The sequence below is a fragment of the Oncorhynchus nerka genome, linkage group LG6, assembly GCF_034236695.1.
Source record: "Oncorhynchus nerka isolate Pitt River linkage group LG6, Oner_Uvic_2.0, whole genome shotgun sequence".
NCBI classification, from domain to species: domain Eukaryota; kingdom Metazoa; phylum Chordata; class Actinopteri; order Salmoniformes; family Salmonidae; genus Oncorhynchus; species Oncorhynchus nerka.
The window spans coordinates 86,272,325-86,294,963 of record NC_088401.1 but is presented as its reverse complement, the minus strand read 5'-3'; the positions used below and the strand labels follow the sequence as shown (position 1 = coordinate 86,294,963).

Here is a 22,639-nt window from a genome sequence, read left to right as displayed (position 1 = left end):
ACTCCCTGTATATAGCCATGGTATGTTCTACTTCCTGTATATAGCTATGTTATTTTCTACTCCCTGTATATAGCCATGTTATGTTCTACTTCCTGTATATAGCCATGTTATTTTCTACTTCCTGTATATAGCTATGTTATTTTCTACTTCCTGTATATAGCCATGGTATGTTCTACTTCCTGTATATAGCCATGGTATGTTCTACTCCTGTATATAGCCATGGTATGTTCTACTCCTGTATATAGCCATGTTATTTTCTACTTCCTGTATATAGCCATGTTATTGTCTACTTCCTGTATATAGCCATGTTATTGTCTACTTCCTGTATATAGCCATGTTATTTTCTACTCCCTGTATATAGCCATGTTATGTTCTACTTCCTGTATATAGCCATGTTATTTTCTACTTCCTGTATATAGCTATGTTATTTTCTACTCCTGTATATAGCCATGTTATGTTCTACTTCCTGTATATAGCCATGTTATGTTCTACTTCCTGTATATAGCCATGTTATTTTCTACTTCCTGTATATAGCTATGTTATTTTCTACTCCTGTATATAGCCATGTTATTTTCTACTTCCTGTATATAGCCATGTTATTGTCTACTTCCTGTATATAGCCATGTTATGTTCTACTCCCTGTATATAGCCATGTTATTGTCTACTTCCTGTATATAGCCATGTTATTGTCTACTTCCTGTATATAGCCATGTTATGTTCTACTCCCTGTATATAGCCATGTTATTGTCTACTTCCTGTATATAGCCATGTTATGTTCTACTCCCTGTATATAGCCATGTTATTGTCTACTTCCTGTATATAGCCATGTTATGTTCTACTCCTGTATATAGCCATGTTATGTTCTACTCCTGTATATAGCCATGTTATTGTCTACTCCTGTATATAGCCATGTTATGTTCTACTCCTGTATATAGCCATGTTATTTTCTACTCCTGTATATAGCCATGTTATTTTCTACTCCTGTATATAGCTATGTTATTTTCTACTCCTGTATATAGCTATGTTATTTTCTACTCCTGTATATAGCCATGTTATTTTCTACTCCTGTATATAGCCATGTTATTTTCTACTCCTGTATATAGCCATGTTATGTTCTACTCCTGTATATAGCCATGTTATTTCTACTCCTGTATATAGCCATGTTATTTTCTACTCCTGTATATAGCCATGTTATTTTCTACTCCTGTATATACCCATGTTATTTTCTACTCCCCTGTATATAGCCATGTTATTTTCTACTCCTGTCTGTTATTTTCTACCCCTGTATATAGCCATGTTATTTTCTATCCTGTATATAGCCATGTTATTTTCTACTCCTGTATATAGCCATGTTATTTTCTACTCCCTGTATATAGTCTACTCCTGTATATAGCCATGTATGTTCTACTTCCTGTATATAGCCATGTTATTTTCTACTCCTGTATATAGCCATGTATGTTCTACTCCCTGTATATAGCCATGTTATTTTCTACTCCTGTATATAGCTATGTTATTTTCTACTCCTGTATATAGCTATGGTATGTTCTACTCCCTGTATATTTTCTACTCCATGTATATTGTTTCTACTCCTGTATATAGCTGTTATTTTCTTCCTGTATATAGCCATGTTATTTTCTACTTCCTGTATATATGTTATTTTCTACTCCCTTATTTTTATGTTCTACTTCCTGTATATATGTTATTTTCCATGTTATTTTCTACTTCCTGTATATAGCCATGTTATTTTCTACTTCCTGTATATAGCCATGGTATGTTCTACTTCCTGTATATAGCCATGGTATGTTCTACTTCCTGTATATAGCCATGGTATGTTCTACTTCCTGTATATAGCCATGTTATGTTCTACTTCCTGTATATAGCCATGTTATGTTCTACTTCCTGTATATAGCCATGTTATGTTCTACTTCCTGTATATAGCCATGTTATGTTCTACTTCCTGTATATAGCTATGTTATGTTCTACTTCCTGTATATAGCCATGTTATTTTCTACTTCCTGTATATAGCCATGGTATGTTCTACTTCCTGTATATAGCCATGGTATGTTCTACTTCCTGTATATAGCCATGTTATTGTCTACTTCCTGTATATAGCTATGTTATTTTCTACTTCCTGTATATAGCTATGTTATTTTCTACTTCCTGTATATAGCCATGGTATGTTCTACTTCCTGTATATAGCCATGGTATGTTCTACTTCCTGTATATAGCCATGGTATGTTCTACTTCCTGTATATAGCCATGTTATGTTCTACTTCCTGTATATAGCCATGTTATTTTCTACTTCCTGTATATAGCCATGTTATTTTTTATTTGTTATTCACTGTGTCACTTTTCCTATTTGTATTTAATCTCATGTTTAACTCTGCATTGTTGGGAAGGGCCCGTCAGTAAGCATGTCACTGTTTGTCTGCATCTGTTGTCTACGAAGCATGTGACATATCTGTACCTACTTAGGCCCAAAGGGTAACCTGTACCTTGAGCCTGGAGTGTTTTCATGCTAGACAAGAAAGGCCAATGGGTCATACCATTCTTTTGAAGGTAGGGGCCATGGGGTCATACTATTTGTCGGAATGCTTTTAACCCTTGGGGGCTTTTAGAAAGCGAAGACCCTTTCTTCACAAAAAAAAAAACAGGTTGTGGAATGCAGTGTGATCACTCATATTGTACAGGGTGTTACCATCACCTTAAGAGAGAATCTTTTAAAACTGTTACTTCTTTAAAAAAGACTGTTGGTTTTGCTTTGATGTATTTATCTGGTGTTAGTCTTTAGGAATATGCATTTGTGTGGTGTCTATTGACTGTTTTCAAATGTCTTCCTGCAGAGATATGCATGTGGTCGATGTACTATATGCTTCAGTAAACTATGGCAATAGAACATGATTATGGTTCTGGTTCTGATTATGGTTCTGATTATGGTTCTGATTATGGTCCTGATTATGGTCCTGATTATGGTTCTGATCATGGTTCTGATTATGGTTCTGATCATGGTTCTGATTATGGTTCTGATTATGGTTCTGATCATGGTTCTGATTATGGTTCTGATCATGGTTCTGATTATGGTTCTGATCATGGTTCTGATCATGGTTCTGATTATGGTTCTGATTATGGTTCTGATTATGGGTACTATAAAGGTAGATGAGTGGAAAATGTCAGGATAGAAGAAACAGACGACAGGCGACGGGTAAAAAAAAAAAGACAAAACAAAAGAAATACGTTTCCAGGAAAACAGAAAGAATAAAGGTTTAATCAGGAGAGAAAAAAGAAACAGTCCAAAACAGAAAGGATAAAGGTTTAATCAGGAGAGAAAAAATAAACAGTCCAAAACAGAAAGGATAAAGGTTTAATCAGGAGAGAAAAAGAAACAGTCCAAAACAGAAAGGATAAAGGTTTAATCAGGAGAGAAAAAGAAACAGTCCAAAACAGAAAGGATAAAGGTTTAATCAGGAGAGAAAAAGAAACAGTCCAAAACAGAAAGGATAAAGGTTTAATCAGGAGAGAAAAAGAAACAGTCCAAAACAGAAAGAATAAAGGTTTAATCAGCAGAGAAAAAGAAACAGTCCAAAACAGAAAAAAAAGAGAAGTTTCTAGATACAGAATTGGAAAACAGAAATCAACACATAAAATAATAGAGAAACAGAACAACCAATGTCCTTGTTGTCAGCTGGTTTAGTGATCAACACATCTGAAAACATATTTTTTTATTCTATATTGTTGTTCTACGAATGGGAAATGAGTGCATCAGAGATAAGAGAAACCAGGAAGCTATACCTATTATTATTATTATTATTATTATTATTATTATTATTATTATTGTCCACTAGCTACAAACACGTGTATGTTTTGAGGCTCCCCTATTTGGTTTTAGTAAACAACGCCGTAAATCTGAAAACAATCACGAGTTATATTTTCATTCTATGTCGTTCTACGTATAAACACTTCACCTGAAATTATTGCTCAGTCAGGTCGTAAAAAGCCATTTCAGATACCTTACGTCGAAATGGCATGCAGCAGTGTGTAAATGACTGACATCGATGACCTCAGAGTCAGAGGCTCACAGGAAGCTAATAGCGGTCTATCAGCAGTGCAGTGTGTAAATGACTGACATCGATGGCCTCAGAGTCAGAGGCTCACAGGAAGCTAATAGCAGTCTATCAGCAGTGCAGTGTGTAAATGACTGACATCGATGGCCTCAGAGTCAGAGGCTCACAGGAAGCTAATAGCAGTCTATCAGCAGTGCAGTGTGTAAATGACTGACATCGATGGCCTCAGAGTCAGAGGCTCACAGGAAGCTAACAGCAGTCTATCAGCAGTGCAGTGTGTAAATGACTGACATCGATGGCCTCAGAGTCAGAGGCTCACAGGAAGCTAATAGCAGTCTATCAGCAGTGCAGTGTGTAAATGACTGACATCGATGGCCTCAGAGTCAGAGGCTCACAGGAAGCTAACAGCAGTCTATCATTTGGTAGTTCTCGTCTAAGGTCTGAGAATCAGAAGTCTACGGTCTACGTCTCAAATGGCACACCTGTTTCCTACATAGTGCACTACTCCTGCGCCTTATGGGCCCTGGTCAAACGTAGTGTACTGTACAGGGAATAGGGGTGCCATTTCAAACAGCAGTCAGTCTATATTAGAAACAGAGACATTAAAAGGGAGTTCCCTGCCTGATACTTTCATGTCTGTAAGCTTGTATTAAATTACAAATCATAGATCATAAAATAGACGCCAGAGCATCTGTTAAAGGGCTTTGTGTATCTTGTTTTCTTTGTCGGTCTCTGCTATTCTCTTCTCTCTCTTCTCTGATATTCTCTTCCTCTTTCTCTCTCTCTCTCGCTCTCTTTCTTTCTCTTTCTCTTTGTATCAAGTCTTTCTGGAGACTTGAAGGGGAAAAACACTGGAAAAAGTGTGAACCCGAAGTTGACGGAAGTACACTCAGTGGTTTTTATATATTGTACTATTTTACAAATATTCCCCTGTTAATTTAATCTGACATTAAATAATGTTCCTTTTCCGGGATTTGATTTAACCACTAATGAAGCAGCAAAACCACGAAAGGAAGATTCCACAAGGAACTCAAACAAAATGTGTGGCTTTAAGTGTAGAAAAAATAATCTATGTTGAGCTTTGTACTGTGAAATAACATCAACAGTGATGTCTAATCCTGTAGTATCTAGGTATCTAATAAATCGACTGTGTGTATCCATTGTATCTGTTGTTTGCAATATAGTAAAATAAGGCTCTTTCTGTCTATCTGTTGTACTTTGGTCATGTTAAAACAGTTCAGAGTAGAAACAGAGTCAAAGCAGAGTAGATCTATTGGTAGAAGAAGAAAGAAGGCCTCCACACCTGGGGTTCGATCCCTGCCCTCTTGGCAGAGAAGGTGGGTCTGGGTGCCTGGACGCTCGACCGAGGAGAGGCCACTCTGTCCGGAGAGAAGATAGAGACAGGAGAGGTGATCCTGGTGTCCCTCAGCTGTGGAGTTCCCCCGTGTTGAGGAGGATCGTTATCCCCACCTCCAATTCCTCCTGATGGGGGCTGAAGTGAAGGGGACATGGTAGGCCTGAAGCGGGGCAGGCTGTTGTAGTTGTGTGATGGAGGGTTGGAGGAGGGCAGGGAGGCCTGCCTGGAGTAGGCCTCAGATGAGACCAGGGGTTTAGGTGGTGGCGGGGCCCCCCGGGGCAGAGCGCTCAGCAGGGTGCTGGTAGAGTCCTGGACTGGGTTGAAGATGAACAGGGAGGAGTTGAGCTGGTAGGGCTTGTGCCTGGAGAGATCCATCTCTATCTTGGTGCAGCCGTTCTCCAAGGGTGGTTCCTCGGGGACTGGGGCCGGAGTTTGAGCCTGCTGGCTGGGCCTCCTGTTCGAGGGCTGAGGGGTCTGGAGGGTCCGGGTCAGCCTGGCACTGAGGTCAGTGTTGTTAGCAATAGCTTTGACCCGGCCAGGCATATTAGATGGATAGACCCAAGATGGCGGCAGAGATGCTGTGGGAGACGGAGACCTCATCTGACCACCTCCACCACCGGAGACATTCTGGTTCTCCACTACGTACTTCTCCATCCTGGACTGGCGCTTAGCGAATAGCTCGGCCCCCTTCCCTGATGCGTTGGTCAGGATCTGCTCTGGCTGGTGCTGCCCCCTGGGCTCCCTGGTCCTGGAGCTCTTGAGACAGGAGGACCACTCCGGCACATTGGCAGCCTCCTCCTTCACCTCCTCCTTGGCTAGGAAGTTAGAGGCCTCGGCCCCCAGAGCCAGCAGCTCCTCCTCTGGGGCTGAGTCGGGAACGGAGCGGAGGCCGTGCTTCTTCCTATCATCGTTCCCCTGGACCAGAGAGAGGAGTTCAGGGTTGGGTGCCATGACAGGCTTCTCCTTAAAGGTGAACATGGACTTCCTGGCTGTCGACGATCGTCTGATGGCCGCCGCCCCTTCCTCCAGGATTCCCGTTTTGATTGGCTGCTGCTGGTTCTGTTGGCCTATAGGCTGAGGGGTGAAGGGGACAAAGGTGTTGGGTCTAGGGGAACTTGGAGGAGGGATGTTGTGGGTGACAGGAGGGTGAGGGGGTAGATACTGGGACACTGGGGCAGCTGTAGGAGGAGGGTTGTACTGGGGGACGGGTGTAGATCTAGGGAACATGACGGTAGACATGGCGGGAGGACTGGAGAGAGACTGGGAGGGAGGAGGAGGATGGATTGGGAAGGCTGGGAGAGGAGGCATGGGGTATGAGGGAGGAGGGGGAGGAGGGGAGAAGGCTACGGGGCGAGTGGCAGTGAAAGGAGGGAGAGGGGGAGTGGAGTCTGAGGAAGCTGGGGGAAGAGTTGGGGTAGGATAAGAGGGAACTGGAGGTATGTTGTTATCCATGACGGGACTCCTGGCCTCTGGGGACTTGGGTTGTACGGTGGGCGGGGAGAAGAAGGGTCTGGCTGTCCGGTTGACGATGGTGGGGGCCTGTCTGGACAGGGACATAGAAACTCGGCCTCCATTCTGGATCTCTCCAGCAGAGCCCTGGGTGCTGTGGAAGCCATTACGGGTCTCAGGGGGAGCTGTGGGGTAAGTGTATGACCCCCTATTCATCCCCACTTCCTCTCTGACTGGACCGGTGTTGTTTTCATTTACTGACATTATCTCATCCTTCACTTCACCCTCAATATCCTCGTATATTTCCTCTCTTTCTCTCTCTCCACTCCTCTCTTCCTCCTCCCCTTGTCTCTCGTTCACCGGCTGGAAGTGTCTCTCCTGTGTCACTGTTTCCACTTCCTCGTAGATGTGCTCGTCACCTGGGTCCTTCATGACGTCACTTCCAGAGGGTGGCGACCAGAGTGGTTGTTTTATCCCGCTGCGGTTCAGTTGTCTGTCTGTCTCTGTCCCCTCACTAGGTCCCCCTCGCTCTTCTTCCCATGTCAGGTTGTTATTCCTGGTATCTCCGTCTCTCTCCTCTCGCTCCTCTTCCCTTGTTCTTTCCCCGCAGCTCTCTAGCGTGAAGGCGTTGACTCTCTGCTGGCGGCGGTTGAAGAGCTGGACTCCGCGGGAGTTGGAGCAGCCAGACGGGACGGTCAACTGGGCAGCGATGATCTGTGACCTCACCCTCGCCTCCTTCAACTCCTTCTCTGATAGGCTGGCACTACGTGTCAGGTCTGGAGGGGATAGAGGAAGGGAAAGTAAGCGAGAGGAGGAGGGGGAGAGAGGGATGCAGGAAGAGAGAAGGAGTGATGGAGGATGGTGGGGAGAGAGAGAGAGAGATAAATCAAGATTGTTATTTGATGACAGCAACAAAAGCTTGTACAAATTCATTGAACTCATAACCCCAGAACAGACTGGGGACGTGTGTTAGTTAGCTATCATCTTTTACAGAAAACAAAAGAAACAAAAACACCTCTGTTGAAAGCAGAGGCTTTCTCAACAATAAGCTTGGTAAATGTTCAAACTAATGTGAACCAACGAGGACAAGGTTTTAACAAGTCTGAGGAGACAGTAACATAAATTCACTTATTCCACATTTAGTTGTGTTACAGGCTGAATTCATAACGGATAACATTATTTTACCCCCACACCTATCAACACATAAAACCCCATAATGACAAAGTGAAAACATTATTTTACCCCCTCACCTATCGACACATAAAACCCCATAATGACAAAGTGAAAACATTAGTTTACCCCCTCACCTATCAACACATAAAACCCCATAATGACAAAGTGAGAAAAAAAAAATTGAGTCTTTTTCAAATTTACTGAAAAAATGAAATACAAAAAATATCAAATTTACATAAGTATTGACACTGCTGAGTCAATGCATGTTAGAATATACCATTGTAAGTCTCTAAGAGTTTTGTACACCTGGATTGTACACCTGGATTGTACACCTGGATTGTACACCTGGATTGCACACCTGGATTGTACACCTGGATTGTACACCTGGATTGCACACCTGGATTGTACACCTGGATTGTACACCTGGATTGTACACCTGGATTGTACACCTGGATTGTACAATATTCGCACATTATTATTTTCTAAATTCTTCAATCTCTGTCAAGTTGGTTATTGATCATTGCAAGACAGCCATTTTCAAGTCTTGCCATAGATTTTCAAGACGATTTAAGTCAAAACAGTAACTAGGCCACTCAGGAACATTCAATGTCGTCTTGATAAGCAAATCCAGTGTATAATTGGCCTTGTGTTTAAGGTTAATGTCCCGCTGAAAAGTGAATTTGTCTCCCAGTGTTTGTTGGAAAGCCTCTAGGATTTTGCAGCTGCTTAGCTCTATTCCGTTTTTTTTATTATCCTAAAATAAACTCCCTAGTCCTTGCCAATGACAAGCATACCCATAACAAGATGCAGCCACCACCATGCTTGAAAATATGAAGAGTGGTAATAACTTCAACATGCTCAAAGAAATACTTGTTCAGCTTTTTTTATAAAACATCCATGGTTTTTGTGTTTGAAATTCACTGCTTGACTGAGGTCCTTAACAGATAATTGTATGTCTGGGGTACAGAGATGAGGTAGTCATTCAAAAAGTACAATAAACACTATTATTGCACACAGTGCAACTCATTATGTGAATTGTTAAGCACTTTTTTTTTTTTTACTCCTGAACTTATTTAAGCTTACCATAACAAAGGGGTTGAATAGTTATTGATTCAAGAAATTTCAGCTTTTCATTGTTTTAATCATTTGTAGAAATTATAAAAAACATAATTCCACTTTGACATTATGGGGTATTGTGTGTAGGCCAGTGACACAAAATCTCAATTTAATTCATTTTAAATTCAGGCTTTAAGCACAACAACGTGGGAAAAAGTCAAGAGGTTTGAAAACATTCTGAAGGCAGTGTAGCTGTACTATTTAAAAAGGTAGTGTTAGCTGTGCTATTTAAAAAGGCAGTGTAGCTGTACTATTTAAAAAGTCAGTGTAGCTGTACTATTTAAAAATGCAGTGTAGCTGTACTATTTAAAAAGGCAGTGTAGCTGTACTATTTAAAAAGGCAGTGTAGCTGTACTATTTAAAAAGGCAGTGTAGCTGTGCTATTTAAAAAGGCAGTGTAGCTGTACTATTTAAAAAGTCAGTGTAGCTGTACTATTTAAAAAGTCAGTGTAGCTGTACTATTTAAAAAGTCAGTGTAGCTGTACTATTTAAAAAGGCAGTGTAGCTGTACTATTTAAAAAGGCAGTGTAGCTGTGCTATTTAAAAAGTCAGTGTAGCTGTACTATTTAAAAAGTCAGTGTAGCTGTACTATTTAAAAAGGCAGTGTAGCTGTGCTATTTAAAAGGCAGTGTAGCTGTACTATTTAAAAGTCAGTGTAGCTGTACTATTTAAAAGGCAGTGTAGCTGTACTATTTAAAAAGTCAGTGTAGCTGTACTATTTAAAAAGGCAGTGTAGCTGTACTATTTAAAAAGGCAGTGTAGCTGTACTATTTAAAAAGTCAGTGTAGCTGTACTATTTAAAAAGGCAGTGTAGCTGTACTATTTAAAAAGGCAGTGTAGCTGTACTATTTAAAAGTCAGTGTAGCTGTACTATTTAAAAGGCAGTGTAGCTGTACTATTTAAAAGGCAGTGTAGCTGTGCTATTTAAAAGGCAGTGTAGCTGTGCTATTTAAAAGGCAGTGTAGCTGTACTATTTAAAAGGCAGTGTAGCTGTGCTATTTAAAAAGGCAGTGTAGCTGTACTATTTAAAAAGGCAGTGTAGCTGTACTATTTAAAAGGCAGTGTAGCTGTACTATTTAAAAGGCAGTGTAGCTGTACTATTTAAAAGGCAGTGTAGCTGTACTATTTAAAAGGCAGTGTAGCTGTGCTATTTAAAAGGCAGTGTAGCTGTACTATTTAAAAAGGCAGTGTAGCTGTACTATTTAAAAAGGCAGTGTAGCTGTACTATTTAAAAGGCAGTGTAGCTGTACTATTTAAAAAGGCAGTGTAGCTGTACTATTTAAAAAGGCAGTGTAGCTGTGCTATTTAAAAAGGCAGTGTAGCTGTGCTATTTAAAAAGGCAGTGTAGCTGTGCTATTTAAAAAGGCAGTGTAGCTGTACTATTTAAAAAGGCAGTGTAGCTGTGCTATTTAAAAAGGCAGTGTAGCTGTGCTATTTAAAAAGGCAGTGTAGCTGTACTATTTAAAAAGGCAGTGTAGCTGTACTGTTTAAAAAGGCAGTGTAGCTGTACTATTTAAAAAGGCAGTGTAGCTGTACTATTTAAAAAGGCAGTGTAGCTGTACTATTTAAAAAGGCAGTGTAGCTGTACTATTTAAAAAGCCACATAATTGTTTCTGCTACATATGGTTATCATTACCTGGTGCTGTTACTGTGTAATCCATCCAACCAAATGTGGTAGTTAGTTAGTTAGTTAGTTAGTTCGTTCACGGACTGGTTTGGTGTTTCACTGTTCAGACTGGCACTGGTAAGACGTAGCTCTGACTAGACTGTGGACAAATGTTTAAACAGACACTCACAAAAGGGAACATCCTGCTCGACAAAAGTTGAACAAATACTACAGGTCTTAGGTTGAACCTTTTACTGCAGTGGGCTAAATCAGGGTCACACAGAGTGTTTCTTTGGTATTCTTAAACAAATCTACTTTGAAACTAAAGTATACACCTCACACACATGGTTAAGGGCTTAAAAAAAAAGAAGACACCTGTACCGTGTCAGATAAAGAGTTGAAATGTAACACATTTTGAGTTTGCGTCCCAATATTACACTTTATATACGTCACAGAAGACTGAAATAAAACAAAACTGTTTGAGATAAAACGCTGGATTTTCTGAGTAAAAAAAAAAAAAAAAAACATTCCACCCATGAGGCCACAAGGTCACTTGATTTCAGGAAAGGGCTACAATCCCAGTGCAGTCAAAAAAAAACGTGATTTTCATGTGTTTTAAATGTGTTTCCACACTTATGAGGATGGAATAATACTGTGAAATTGTGAAAATGATGATCATGTCGTTTTAGTGTAAAACTGACTGAAATGTCAGCCTGTTTTGATGGGATGAAGCGTTGGGCTTTCCATGGTGACATCACCATGCTGTAAATTAGTTTATAGACCAATAAGAAAGAGTTTCAAACCTCTCTGCCAATAAAAGCTAGATTTGAAGTTTTTACCCTCCCCACTCAGACCACTCCCAGCAAAATTGCTATTTGGCTTAAGAAGCTATTTTTTGTTCCTTTTTGCCAATTCTTTTGAAAATAAACACATTAAGGTACTTCATTTTTTACTCAGATAAAAACGCCTGCATTGGATATTTAAGGTTCAGGTTTAGCAACGAGGAAAAGCATTTCAGACAAATCAACTATTTCTTTTCAGTAATATAATATGTTGACGATGATGACTTGGCACCGAGGCTCATTATTTAGACAATGTGATTTTAAAAAAACAACAACAACAACAACAACAACATAAAACGGTGTTACTGTTGAAAATGGAGGCTTGGTTTTATTATCCGAGTTTAAGAGCTCCGTTCAGAGCAGGAGAAAGTTTTTCTTCTCTACCATCTGGTCTCTCACCAAGCATTCCAGAACATTCCCTCTCAGCGTTCCCAAATGGCACCCTATTCCCGACATAGTGCACTACTGTGGGACCGGAGCCCTATGGGGCACTGTGTAAGGAATAGGATAGGGAATAGGGTTCTATTTGGGACTAAATCACTGCCTCAGTCAGTCTCTGAGTCTCGGGCATGACTTTATAATGTCTTCAAGGCTGTAGATCAACCCTTTAATAATCGTAAACCATTTCATCCACGGGTCTATGTACCTCTCCATTTCAGCCACAGGTCTATCTATGTACCTCTCCATTTCAGCCACAGGTCTATCTATGTTCAATACCGTTTCAGCCACAGGTCTATGTACCTCTCCATTTCAGCCACAGGTCTATCTATGTTCAATACCGTTTCAGCCACAGGTCTATGTACCTCTCCATTTCAGCCACAGGTCTATCTATGTACCTCTCCCTTTCAGCCACAGGTCTATCTATGTACCTCTCCCTTTCAGCCACAGGTCTATCTATGTTCAATACCGTTTCAGCCACAGGTCTATGTACCTCTCCATTTCATCCACAGCCCTATGTACCTCTCCATTTCATCCACAGCTCTATGTACCTCTCCATTTCATCCACAGCTCTATGTACCTCTCCATTTCATCCACAGCCCTATGTACCTCTCCATTTCATCCACAGGTCTATGTACCTCTCAATTTCATCCACAGGTCTATGTACCTCTCCATTTCATCCACAGCTCTATGTACCTCTCCATTTCATCCACAGCCCTATGTACCTCTCCATTTCATCCACAGGTCTATGTACCTCTCCATTTCATCCACAGGTCTATATACCTCTCCATTTCATCCACAGCTCTATGTACCTCTCCATTTCACCCACAGGTCTATGTACCTCTCCCTTTCATCCACAGCTCTATGTACCTCTCCATTTCATCCACAGCTCTATGTACCTCTCCATTTCATCCACAGCTCGATGTACCTCTCCATTTCATCCACAGCTCGATGTTCCATACCGTTTCAGCCACAGGTCTATGTACCTCTCAATTTCATCCACAGCTCTATGTACCTCTCCATTTCATCCACAGGTCTATGTACCTCTCCATTTCATCCACAGCTCTATGTCCCTCTCCATTTCATCCACAGCTCTATGTACCTCTCCATTTCATCCACAGGTCTATGTACCTCTCCATTTCATCCACAGCTCTATGTATCTCTCCATTTCATCCACAGCTCTATGTACCTCTCCGTTTCAGCCACAGGTCTATCTATGTTCAATACCGTTTCAGCCACAGGTCTATATACCTCTCCATTTCATCCACGGCTCTATGTACCTCTCCATTTCATCCACAGGTCTATGTACCTCTCCATTTCATCCACAGCTCTATGTACCTCTACATTTCATCCACAGCTCTATGTACCTCTCCATTTCAGCCACAGCTCTATGTTCCATACCGTTTCAGCCACAGGTCTATGTTCCCTACCGTTTCAGCCACAGGTCTATGTTCCATACCGTTTCAGCCACAGGTCTATGTTCCATACCGTTTCAGCCACAGGTCTATGTACCTCTCCATTTCATCCACAGCTCTATGTACCTCTCCATTTCATCCACAGGTCTATGTTCCATACCGTTTCAGCCACAGGTCTATGTTCCATACCATTTCACCCACAGCTCTATGTACCTCTCCATTTCATCCACAGCTCTATGTACCTCTCAATTTCATCCACAGCTATATGTACCTCTCCATTTCAGCCACAGGTCTATGTTCCATACCATTTCAGCCACAGGTCTATGTTCCATACCGTTTCAGCCACAGGTCTATGTTCCATACCGGTTCAGCCACAGGTCTATGTTCCATACCGTTTCATCCACAGGTCTATGTACCTCTCCATTTCATCCACAGGTATATGTTCCATACCGTTTCAGCCACAGGTCTATGTTCCATACCGTTTCAGCCACAGGTCTATGTTCCATACCTGGTTCAGCCACAGGTCTATGTACCCTACCGTTTCATCCACAGGTCTATGTACCTCTCCATCACCAGTATCCTGGAGTAACGTTTGAAATGCCTTTGCACTGAGGATACTGCTCTAAAATATCCCTCCTCGAGGCTTTTCATTCCCTGGAATGGGAGGAAATGTATATTGTGTGTGTGTTATTCTGATCAATCACTACGACAGACAATCACAAACAATCCTCACTGACTATTGTATTTCACATATATCTTCCCGGGTTAGGAATACCATGACTATTCTGTTTTCCATTCCTGAGATCCTGGTTTTAGTAGGTGAGGTCTTCACCGTAGAGATCTCTAACTGTGTTTCTGACTGTGATTCACTGGAATTCAGATCCAGCTCTGCCTCTGTCCAGACACCGTCACTATTAAAACAACACCCCTGACACAGCTGGCACCGCAGCAAACCTTCAACCTCTCTCCACATCACGACTATCCAGACAGGCAAACCTTCAACCTCTCTCCACATCACAGCCATCCAGACAGGCAGACCTTCAACCTCTCTCCACATCACGGCCATCCAGACTGGCAAACCTTCAATCTCTCTCCACATCACAGCCATCCAGACAGGCAAATCTTCAACCTCTCTCCACATCACGACTATCCAGACAGGCAAACCTTCAACCTCTCTCCACATCACAGCCATCCAGACCTTCAATCTCTCTCCACATCACAGTCATCCAGACAGGCAAACCTTCAACCTCTCTCCACATCACGACTATCCAGACAGGCAAACCTTCAACCTCTCTCCACATCATGGCCATCCAGACAGGCAAACCTTCAATCTCTCTCCACATCACGGCCATCCAGACAGGCAAACCTTCAACCTCTCTCCACATCACGGCCATCCAGACAGGCAAACCTTCAACCTCTCTCCACATCACGACTATCCAGACAGACAAACTTTCAACCTCTCTCCACACCACGACCATCCAGACAGCTACTGTACATCGACTGATGGGAACCACGGTGTCCTAGCCAATCACAACAACGACTAAAGCAGCCAACCAGCTGGCTCCAAACTCTGACTTGGGGGACCGCATTCCACATGGCACCCTATCCCCTACCTGTAGTCCACTACTTTTGACCAGAACCTTATGGAAAAGTAGTGGACTATATAGGGAATAGGGCACCATTTGGGACACACTTAGCTTTCCCAGGGTGTTCATATTAAAGGCAGATCTTCCTGGCTCTGAGTGGGTCTTAGATTAAATAGCATGATGATCCCTCCAACTACAGTTTACAGCCAGTCGACCAGGCCAGACCAGGAAGGGGGGGGGCAGAGAGAGATAGCGAGAGGGGGAAGGAGAGTTAGAGTGATAGAGGGTGAGGGAGAGAGAGCGAGTGGACTATGTAGCGAATAGGGTGCCATTTGGGACTCATTACACCTATCAGGTGACGCATAGTTGCGCAAACACACAAACCATCAATCAAGAGCATTCTGATATGATAATGAAATATTGACGACCAAAATAGTTATTTTCTCCTGACGTTTGCCTTGTGCAATGGTAGGACACACTGAGTTATATGTGCGCAGTACAATTGAATAAATGGTCATGATTTAGGCATTTAATGACCGTTGTTTGGTAAATATATTAACCCAAAAGGGGCGGCAGGTAGCCTAGTCGTTAGAGCTTTGGACTAGTAACTGAAACGTTGCTAGATCAAATCCCCGAGCTGCCAAGTTACAAAACTGTCGTTCTGCCCCTGAATAAGGCAGTTAACCCACTGTTCCTAGGCCGTCATTGTAAATAAGAACTTGTTCTTAATGTTCTTAACTGACTTACCTAGTTAAATAAAGGTAAAATAAAAATGCCAAAAAGTGACGAGTGCAAAGCAGAAATATGATGACAGTCAACCGTTTTCTAACCGTTTTTGTTTGTAAACTAAACTTCAGACAGAAATCACAGATGTCATATGGCCATGAAGTAGCGTGGATTTTCCACTACATTAAATTACCGCATCACATGGTGGAACATTCATCAAATGTGAATTCAATCCCATTTACGAGAGAAAAAGTTACACTATGGAAAGTTCATAAAACATCCATACACGTTATTTCACCGCACATACCTGGATAAATAGAGAAAAGGCACATTCTAAGTTACAAAACGATTCAACTTCTCTCTAGCTTTAAAAACCAAAGGAAAACGTCAGAGTTTAGAGTGGAAATATATTTACCGATACGTTTTCTGCTCTCACGAGGAAGTTACAAAGTAACTTTTACCACTCCCTTTTTAGTCTTTCCTTACCTTTTTAAAAGTCAGAGACCTCCGCTCTTTAGTTAACGTTCCACAAGCTTTTCCAATTGAACTGTATCTGCCTCCCCCACACCCCCCTTTCTGCTGCTCTGCTCGACAGAGGATCGGATTTCGTTTTCGTTGCAAAAGCTGCTGGTCCCAACAGCGCGCGCAGCACAGGCTCAGCTCGCCTCCACCCAGTCCACAGGCTCAACTCGCCTCCACCCAGTCCAGCGCGCGCAGCACAGGCTCAACAGCGCGCACAGCACAGGCTCAACTCGCCTCCATCCAGTCCAGCGCGGCGCAGCACAGGCTCAACTCGCCTCCATCCAGTCCAGCGCACGCAGCACAGGCTCAACTCGCCTCCAGCGCGCAGCACAGGCTCAACTCGCCTCCATCCAGTCCAGCGCGTGCAGCACAGGCTCAACTCGCCTCCATCCAGTCCAGCGCGCGCAGCACAGGCTCAACTCGCCTCCATCCAGTCCAGCGCACACACCCACACACACACACACACACACACACACACACACACAAACTGACTTCACATTGACTGTGGCGCAGACAGAGCAGTTCCAGAGGTTGAATAGTGCCATCATAGAGATGATAGTAGATGATTTGTACATTTCCAAACGTAGACTGTATTTCAGATTGATTATGTATGACACTCAGAATACACTCAGAATACGAGTGAAACTAGAAAGATAAACACATAAATCCCCTTGATCACCAGTGAGGTGTAGAGATCATATGGGTGATGATACAATCTGCCAAACTTTAGCCTAGTGGTTGGAGCGTTGGACTAGTAACCGAAAGGTTTCTGGATCGAATCCCTAAGCTGCCAAGTTACAAAACTGTCGTTCTGCCCCTGAACAAGGCAGTTAACCCACTGTTCCTAGACCAGTTAACCCACTGTTCCTAGACCAGTTAACCCACTGTTCCCCTGAACAAGGCAGTTAACCCACTGTTCCCCTGAACAAGGCAGTTAACCCACTGTTCCCCTGAACAAGGCAGTTAACCCACTGTTCCTACGCCATCATTGAAAATAAGAATTTGTTCTTAACCCACTTGTCAAGTTAAATAAAGGTTAAATATTATAATAATGTTACATGCTACGAAAAAATTGATCTCAAAATCATTAATTAACCATGAAAACATGATCATTTAAAAAAAAAAAGTTAATTCGCTGCCGAACACTCTCATCCTGTAATGTCATCTGAATATGTAAAGTCTGACACTAGATCAGCTGTATGTCTTTGAGTTAGACCAAGAACCAGAGGAGGGTAGAGACCATGTTGAGTTAGACCAGGAACTAGAGGAGGGTAGAGACCATGTTGAGTTAGACCAGGAACCAGAGGAGGGTAGAGAGCATGTTGAGTTAGACCAAGAACCAGAGGAGGGTAGAGACCATGTTGAGTTAGACCAGGAACCAGAGGAGGGTAGAGAGCATGTTGAGTTAGACCAAGAACCAGAGGAGGGTAGAGACCATGTTGAGTTAGACCAAGAACCAGAGGAGGGTAGAGACCATGTTGAGTTAGACCAGGAACCAGAGGAGGGTAGACACCATGTTGAGTCAGACCAAGAACCAGAGGAGGGTAGAGACCATGTTGAGTCAGACCAGGAACTAGATGGTAGAGACCATGTTGAGTTAGACCAGGTACCAGAGGAGGGTAGAGATCATGTTGAGTTAGACCAGGAACCAGAGGAGGGTAGAGACCATGTTGAGTTAGACCAGGTACCAGAGGAGGGTAGAGATCATGTTGAGTTAGACCAGGAACCAGAGGAGGGTAGAGACCATGTTGAGTTAGACCAGGAACCAGAGGAGGGTAGAGACCATGTTGAGTTAGACCAAGAACCAGAGGAGGGTAGAGACCATGTTGAGTTAGACCAGGAACCAGAGGAGGGTAGAGACCATGTTGAGTTAGACCAGGAACTAGATGGTAGAGACCATGTTGAGTTAGACCAGGAACTAGAGGAGGGTAGAGACCATGTTGAGTTAGACCAGGTACCAGAAGAGGGTAGAGACCATGTTGAGTCAGACCAGGAACCAGAGGAGGATAAAGACCATGTTAAGTTATACCAGGAACCAGAGGAGGGTAGAGACCATGTTGAGTTAGACCAGGTACCAGTGGAGGGTAGAGACCATGTTGAGTTAGACCAGGAACTAGATGGTAGAGACCATGTTGAGTTAGACCAGGAACCAGAGGAGGGTAGAGACCATGTTGAGTTAGACCAGGTACCAGAGGAGGGTAGAGACCATGTTGAGTCAGACCAGGAACCAGAGGAGGGTAAAGACCATGTTAAGTTAGACCAGGAACCAGAGGAGGGTAGAGACCATGTTGAGTTAGACCAGGAACTAGATGGTAGAGACCATGTTGAGTTAGACCAGGTACCAGTGGAGGGTAGAGACCATGTTGAGTTAGACCAGGAACCAGAGGAGGGTAGAGACCATTTTGAGTTAGACCAGGAACTAGATGGTAGAGACCATGTTGAGTTAGACCAGGAACTAGAGGAGGGTAGAGACCATGTTGAGTTAGACCAGGAACCAGAGGAGGGTAGAGACCATGTTGAGTTAGACCAGGTACCAGAGGAGGGTAGAGACCATGTTGAGTTAGACCAGGTACCAGAGGAGGGTAGAGACCATGTTGAGTCAGACCAGGAACCAGAGGAGGGTAAAGACCATGTTAAGTTAGACCAGGAACCAGAGGAGGGTAGAGACCATGTTGAGTTAGACCAGGAACTAGATGGTAGATACCATGTTGAGTTAGACCAGGAACTAGAGGAGGGTAGAGACCATGTTGAGTTAGACCAGGTACCAGTGGAGGGTAGAGACCATGTTGAGTTAGACCAGGAACTAGATGGTAGAGACCATGTTGAGTTAGACCAGGAACTAGAGGAGGGTAGAGACCATGTTGAGTTAGACCAGGAACTAGATGGTAGAGACCATGTTGAGTTAGACCAGGAACCAGAGGAGGGTAGAGACCATGTTGAGTTAGACCAGGTACCAGAGGAGGGTAGAGACCATGTTGAGTCAGACCAGGAACCAGAGGAGGGTAAAGACCATGTTAAGTTAGACCAGGAACCAGAGGAGGGTAGAGACCATGTTGAGTTAGACCAGGAACTAGATGGTAGAGACCATGTTGAGTTAGACCAGGTACCAGTGGAGGGTAGAGACCATGTTGAGTTAGACCAGGAACCAGAGGAGGGTAGAGACCATGTTGAGTTAGACCAGGAACTAGATGGTAGAGACCATGTTGAGTTAGACCAGGTACCAGAGGAGGGTAAAGACCATGTTAAGTTAGACCAGGAAGCAGAGGAGGGTAGAGACCATGTTGAGTCAGACCAGGTGCCAGAGGTTAAAGACCATGTGTACAGCTGGTGGGTTGGACCATAGGAAGATCCTCTAGGCCCTTTAGGAAAGTTAGGTTAGGCACCTGACCTTCTTTTCTCTGTGGAGAGAGCGAAGGGAGTGTCTTCCTGTCCACATGCCCGCTCTCTCTCTCTCTCTCTTGTCGGGGCTAGGTGACTCAGACCTCTTCCTGCCTACCTCCCTGTCTGCCTCCCTGTCTGTCTGTCAGCCCTCTCCAGGCAATCCCTCTCTGTCAGCCCTCTCCAGGCGGTCCCTCTCCAGGCGTTCCCTCTCTGTCTGGCCTCTCCAGGCGTACCCTATCTGTCTGGCTTCTTCAGGCGGTATCCCTCTGTTAGCCCTCTCGAGGCGTTCCCTCTCTGTCTGGCCTCTCCAGGCAGTCCCTCTCTGTCAGCCCTCTCCAGGCGGTCCCTCTCTGTCTGGCCTCTCCAGGCGTTCCCTCTCTGTCTGGCCTCTCCAGGCGGTCCCTCTCTGTCTGGCCTCTCCAGGCGTTCCCTCTCTGTCTGTCCTCTCCAGGCGGTCCCTCTCTGTCTGGCTTCTTCAGGCGGTATCCCTCTGTTAGCCCTCTCCAGGCGGTCCCTCTCTGTCTGGCCTCTCCAGGCGTTCCCTCTCTGTCTGGCCTCTCCAGGAGGTCCTCTCTGTCTGGCCTCTCCAGACAGTCCCTCTCTGTCTGGCCTCTCCAGGCGTTCCCTCTCTGTCTGGCCTCTCCAGGCGTTCGCTCTCTGTCTTGCCTCTTCAGGCGTTCCCCGTCTGTCTGGCCTCTCCAGGCAGTCCCTTTCTGTCAGCCTTCTCCAGGCGTTCCCTCTCTGTCTGTCCTCTCCAGGCGTTCCCTCTCTGTCTGGCCTCTCCAGGCGTACCCTCTCTGTCTGGCTTCTTCAGGCGGTATCCCTCTGTTAGCCCTCTCCAGGCGGTCCCTCTCTGTCTGGCCTCTCCAGGCGTTCCCTCTCTGTCTGTCCTCTCCAGGCGTTCCCTCTCTGTCTGGCCTCTCCAGGCGTACCCTCTCTGTCTGGCTTCTTCAGGCGGTATCCCTCTGTTAGCCCTCTCCAGGCGGTCCCTCTCTGTCTGGCCTCTCCAGGCGTTCCCTCTCTGTCTGGCCTCTCCAGGAGGTCCTCTCTGTCTGGCCTCTCCAGGCGGTCCCTCTCTGTCTGGCCTCTCCAGGCGTTCCCTCTCTGTCTGGCCTCTCCAGGCGTTCCCTCTCTGTCTGGCCTCTCCAGGCGTTCGCTCTCTGTCTGTCTTCTCCAGGCGTTCCCTCTCTGTCTGGCCTCTCCATGTGGTATCTCTCTGTCTCTCCTCTCCAGGTGGTCCCTCTCTGTCTTCCCTCCGTGAACTCCAGAGTCCTTCTCTCTGGGCTTCAACCTGCAGGGAGGGACAGGAACTTCCTTTGCTTTCCTCCAACAGAGACACAACTTGGCCCTTGGCAATGTAACTTCCCTCTCACTCTGGTCTGACCTGAGTCTTTCACTCTCTCAATTCAAAAGGGCTTGCTTGGAATTGGGAAACATGTGTTTACATTGCCAAAGCCAATCTCTGCCTTTCTTCTTGGGATCCCATTTGTCGAAGGTGCGCTCGCACAAAAAAATACTTTAAACATTGTGCCAGTTTTCTCACAGAGAGGTTGTTATTTATACATTTTGAACTCCACGCAAATCTCAGACCAGGAGAATGAACAGCTGCTGTTCTTATGAGGGAAGTGGAGGCGTTTGATGCACAGGAATCATAAGAACGGCAGGCTACTATTACTATTGTTATATAGGACTAAATCACAATTACATTACAGGACATGTCTCTTTTCTGACATGACTGGTTTAATTCCCAATACAAAACACATTTTATACTCGTTTAGCAGCAAAACATGCTTGAAAGTAAATAAACCTTTAGCCGATTTAATATATTTGCAAGTATGGGTGTAAGATACAGTATTGCTGTGTGATAGGAGCTCAACGTCATGTGATAGGAGCTCAACGTCATGTGATAGGAGCTCAACGTCATGTGATAGGTTCTCAACGTCATGTGATAGGAGCTCAACGTCATGTGATAGGAGTTCAACGTGATGTGATAGGAGCTCAACGTCATGTGATAGGAGTTCAACGTCATGTGATAGGAGCTCAACGTGATGTGATAGGAGCTCAACGTCATGTGATAGGAGCTCAACGTCATGTGATAGGAGTTCAACGTCATGTGATAGGAGTTCAACGTCATGTGATAGGAGCTCAACGGCATGTGATAGGAGTTCAACGTCATGTGATAGGAGTTCAACGTCATGTGATAGGAGCTCAACGTCATGTGATAGGAGTTCAACGTCATGTGATAGGAGTTCAACGCCATGTGATAGGAGTTCAACGTCATGTGATAGGAGCTCAACGTCATGTGATAGGAGTTCAACGTCATGTGATAGGAGTTCAACGTCATGTGATAGGAGCTCAACGTCATGTGATAGGTGTTCAACGTCATGTGATAGGAGTTCAACGCCATGTGATAGGAGTTCAACGTCATGTGATAGGAGCTCAACGTCATGTGATAGGAGCTCAACGTCATGTGATAGGAGTTCAACGTCATGTGATAGGAGCTCAACGTCATGTGATAGGAGCTCAACGTCATGTGATAGGACCTCAACGTCATGTGATAGGAGCTCAACGTCATGTGATAGGTTCTCAACGTCATGTGATAGGAGCTCAACGTCATGTGATAGGAGCTCAACGTCATGTGATAGGTTCTCAACGTCATGTGATAGGAGCTCAACGTCATGTGATAGGAGCTCAACGTCACAGTCCATTTAATCTCAGACTCTATACCAAGGCAAGAGATAGAAACACAATCATTGATGAACAAAATATTGAACAACAATTAATATTTTCCATGGAAGTGTGCTGCCCCTAGGGTTGGACATAGATGAATAGGACTCTCTCCAAACACATAGCTAAAACTCTGCTCAGACACTACTACTAAAACTCTACTCAGACACTACTACTAAAACTCTGCTCAGACACTACTACTAAAACTCTGCTCAGACACTACTACTAAAACTCTGCTCA

General features: G+C 44.0%; 1 protein-coding gene across 2 annotated transcripts in view; it reads right to left on the bottom strand.

The window, feature by feature from the left end:
* LOC115125741 (synaptopodin 2-like protein) overlaps nucleotides 1–22,639 on the bottom strand; it is a 65,985-nt gene that overhangs the window by 9,627 nt on the left and 33,719 nt on the right. For both annotated transcript variants that reach the window (XM_065019982.1, XM_065019981.1), the window contains exon 4: nucleotides 5,365–7,643. In XM_065019982.1, coding sequence (XP_064876054.1) covers nucleotides 5,365–7,643 — 2,279 coding nt within the window. The remainder of the gene's footprint in view (nucleotides 1–5,364; nucleotides 7,644–22,639) is intronic.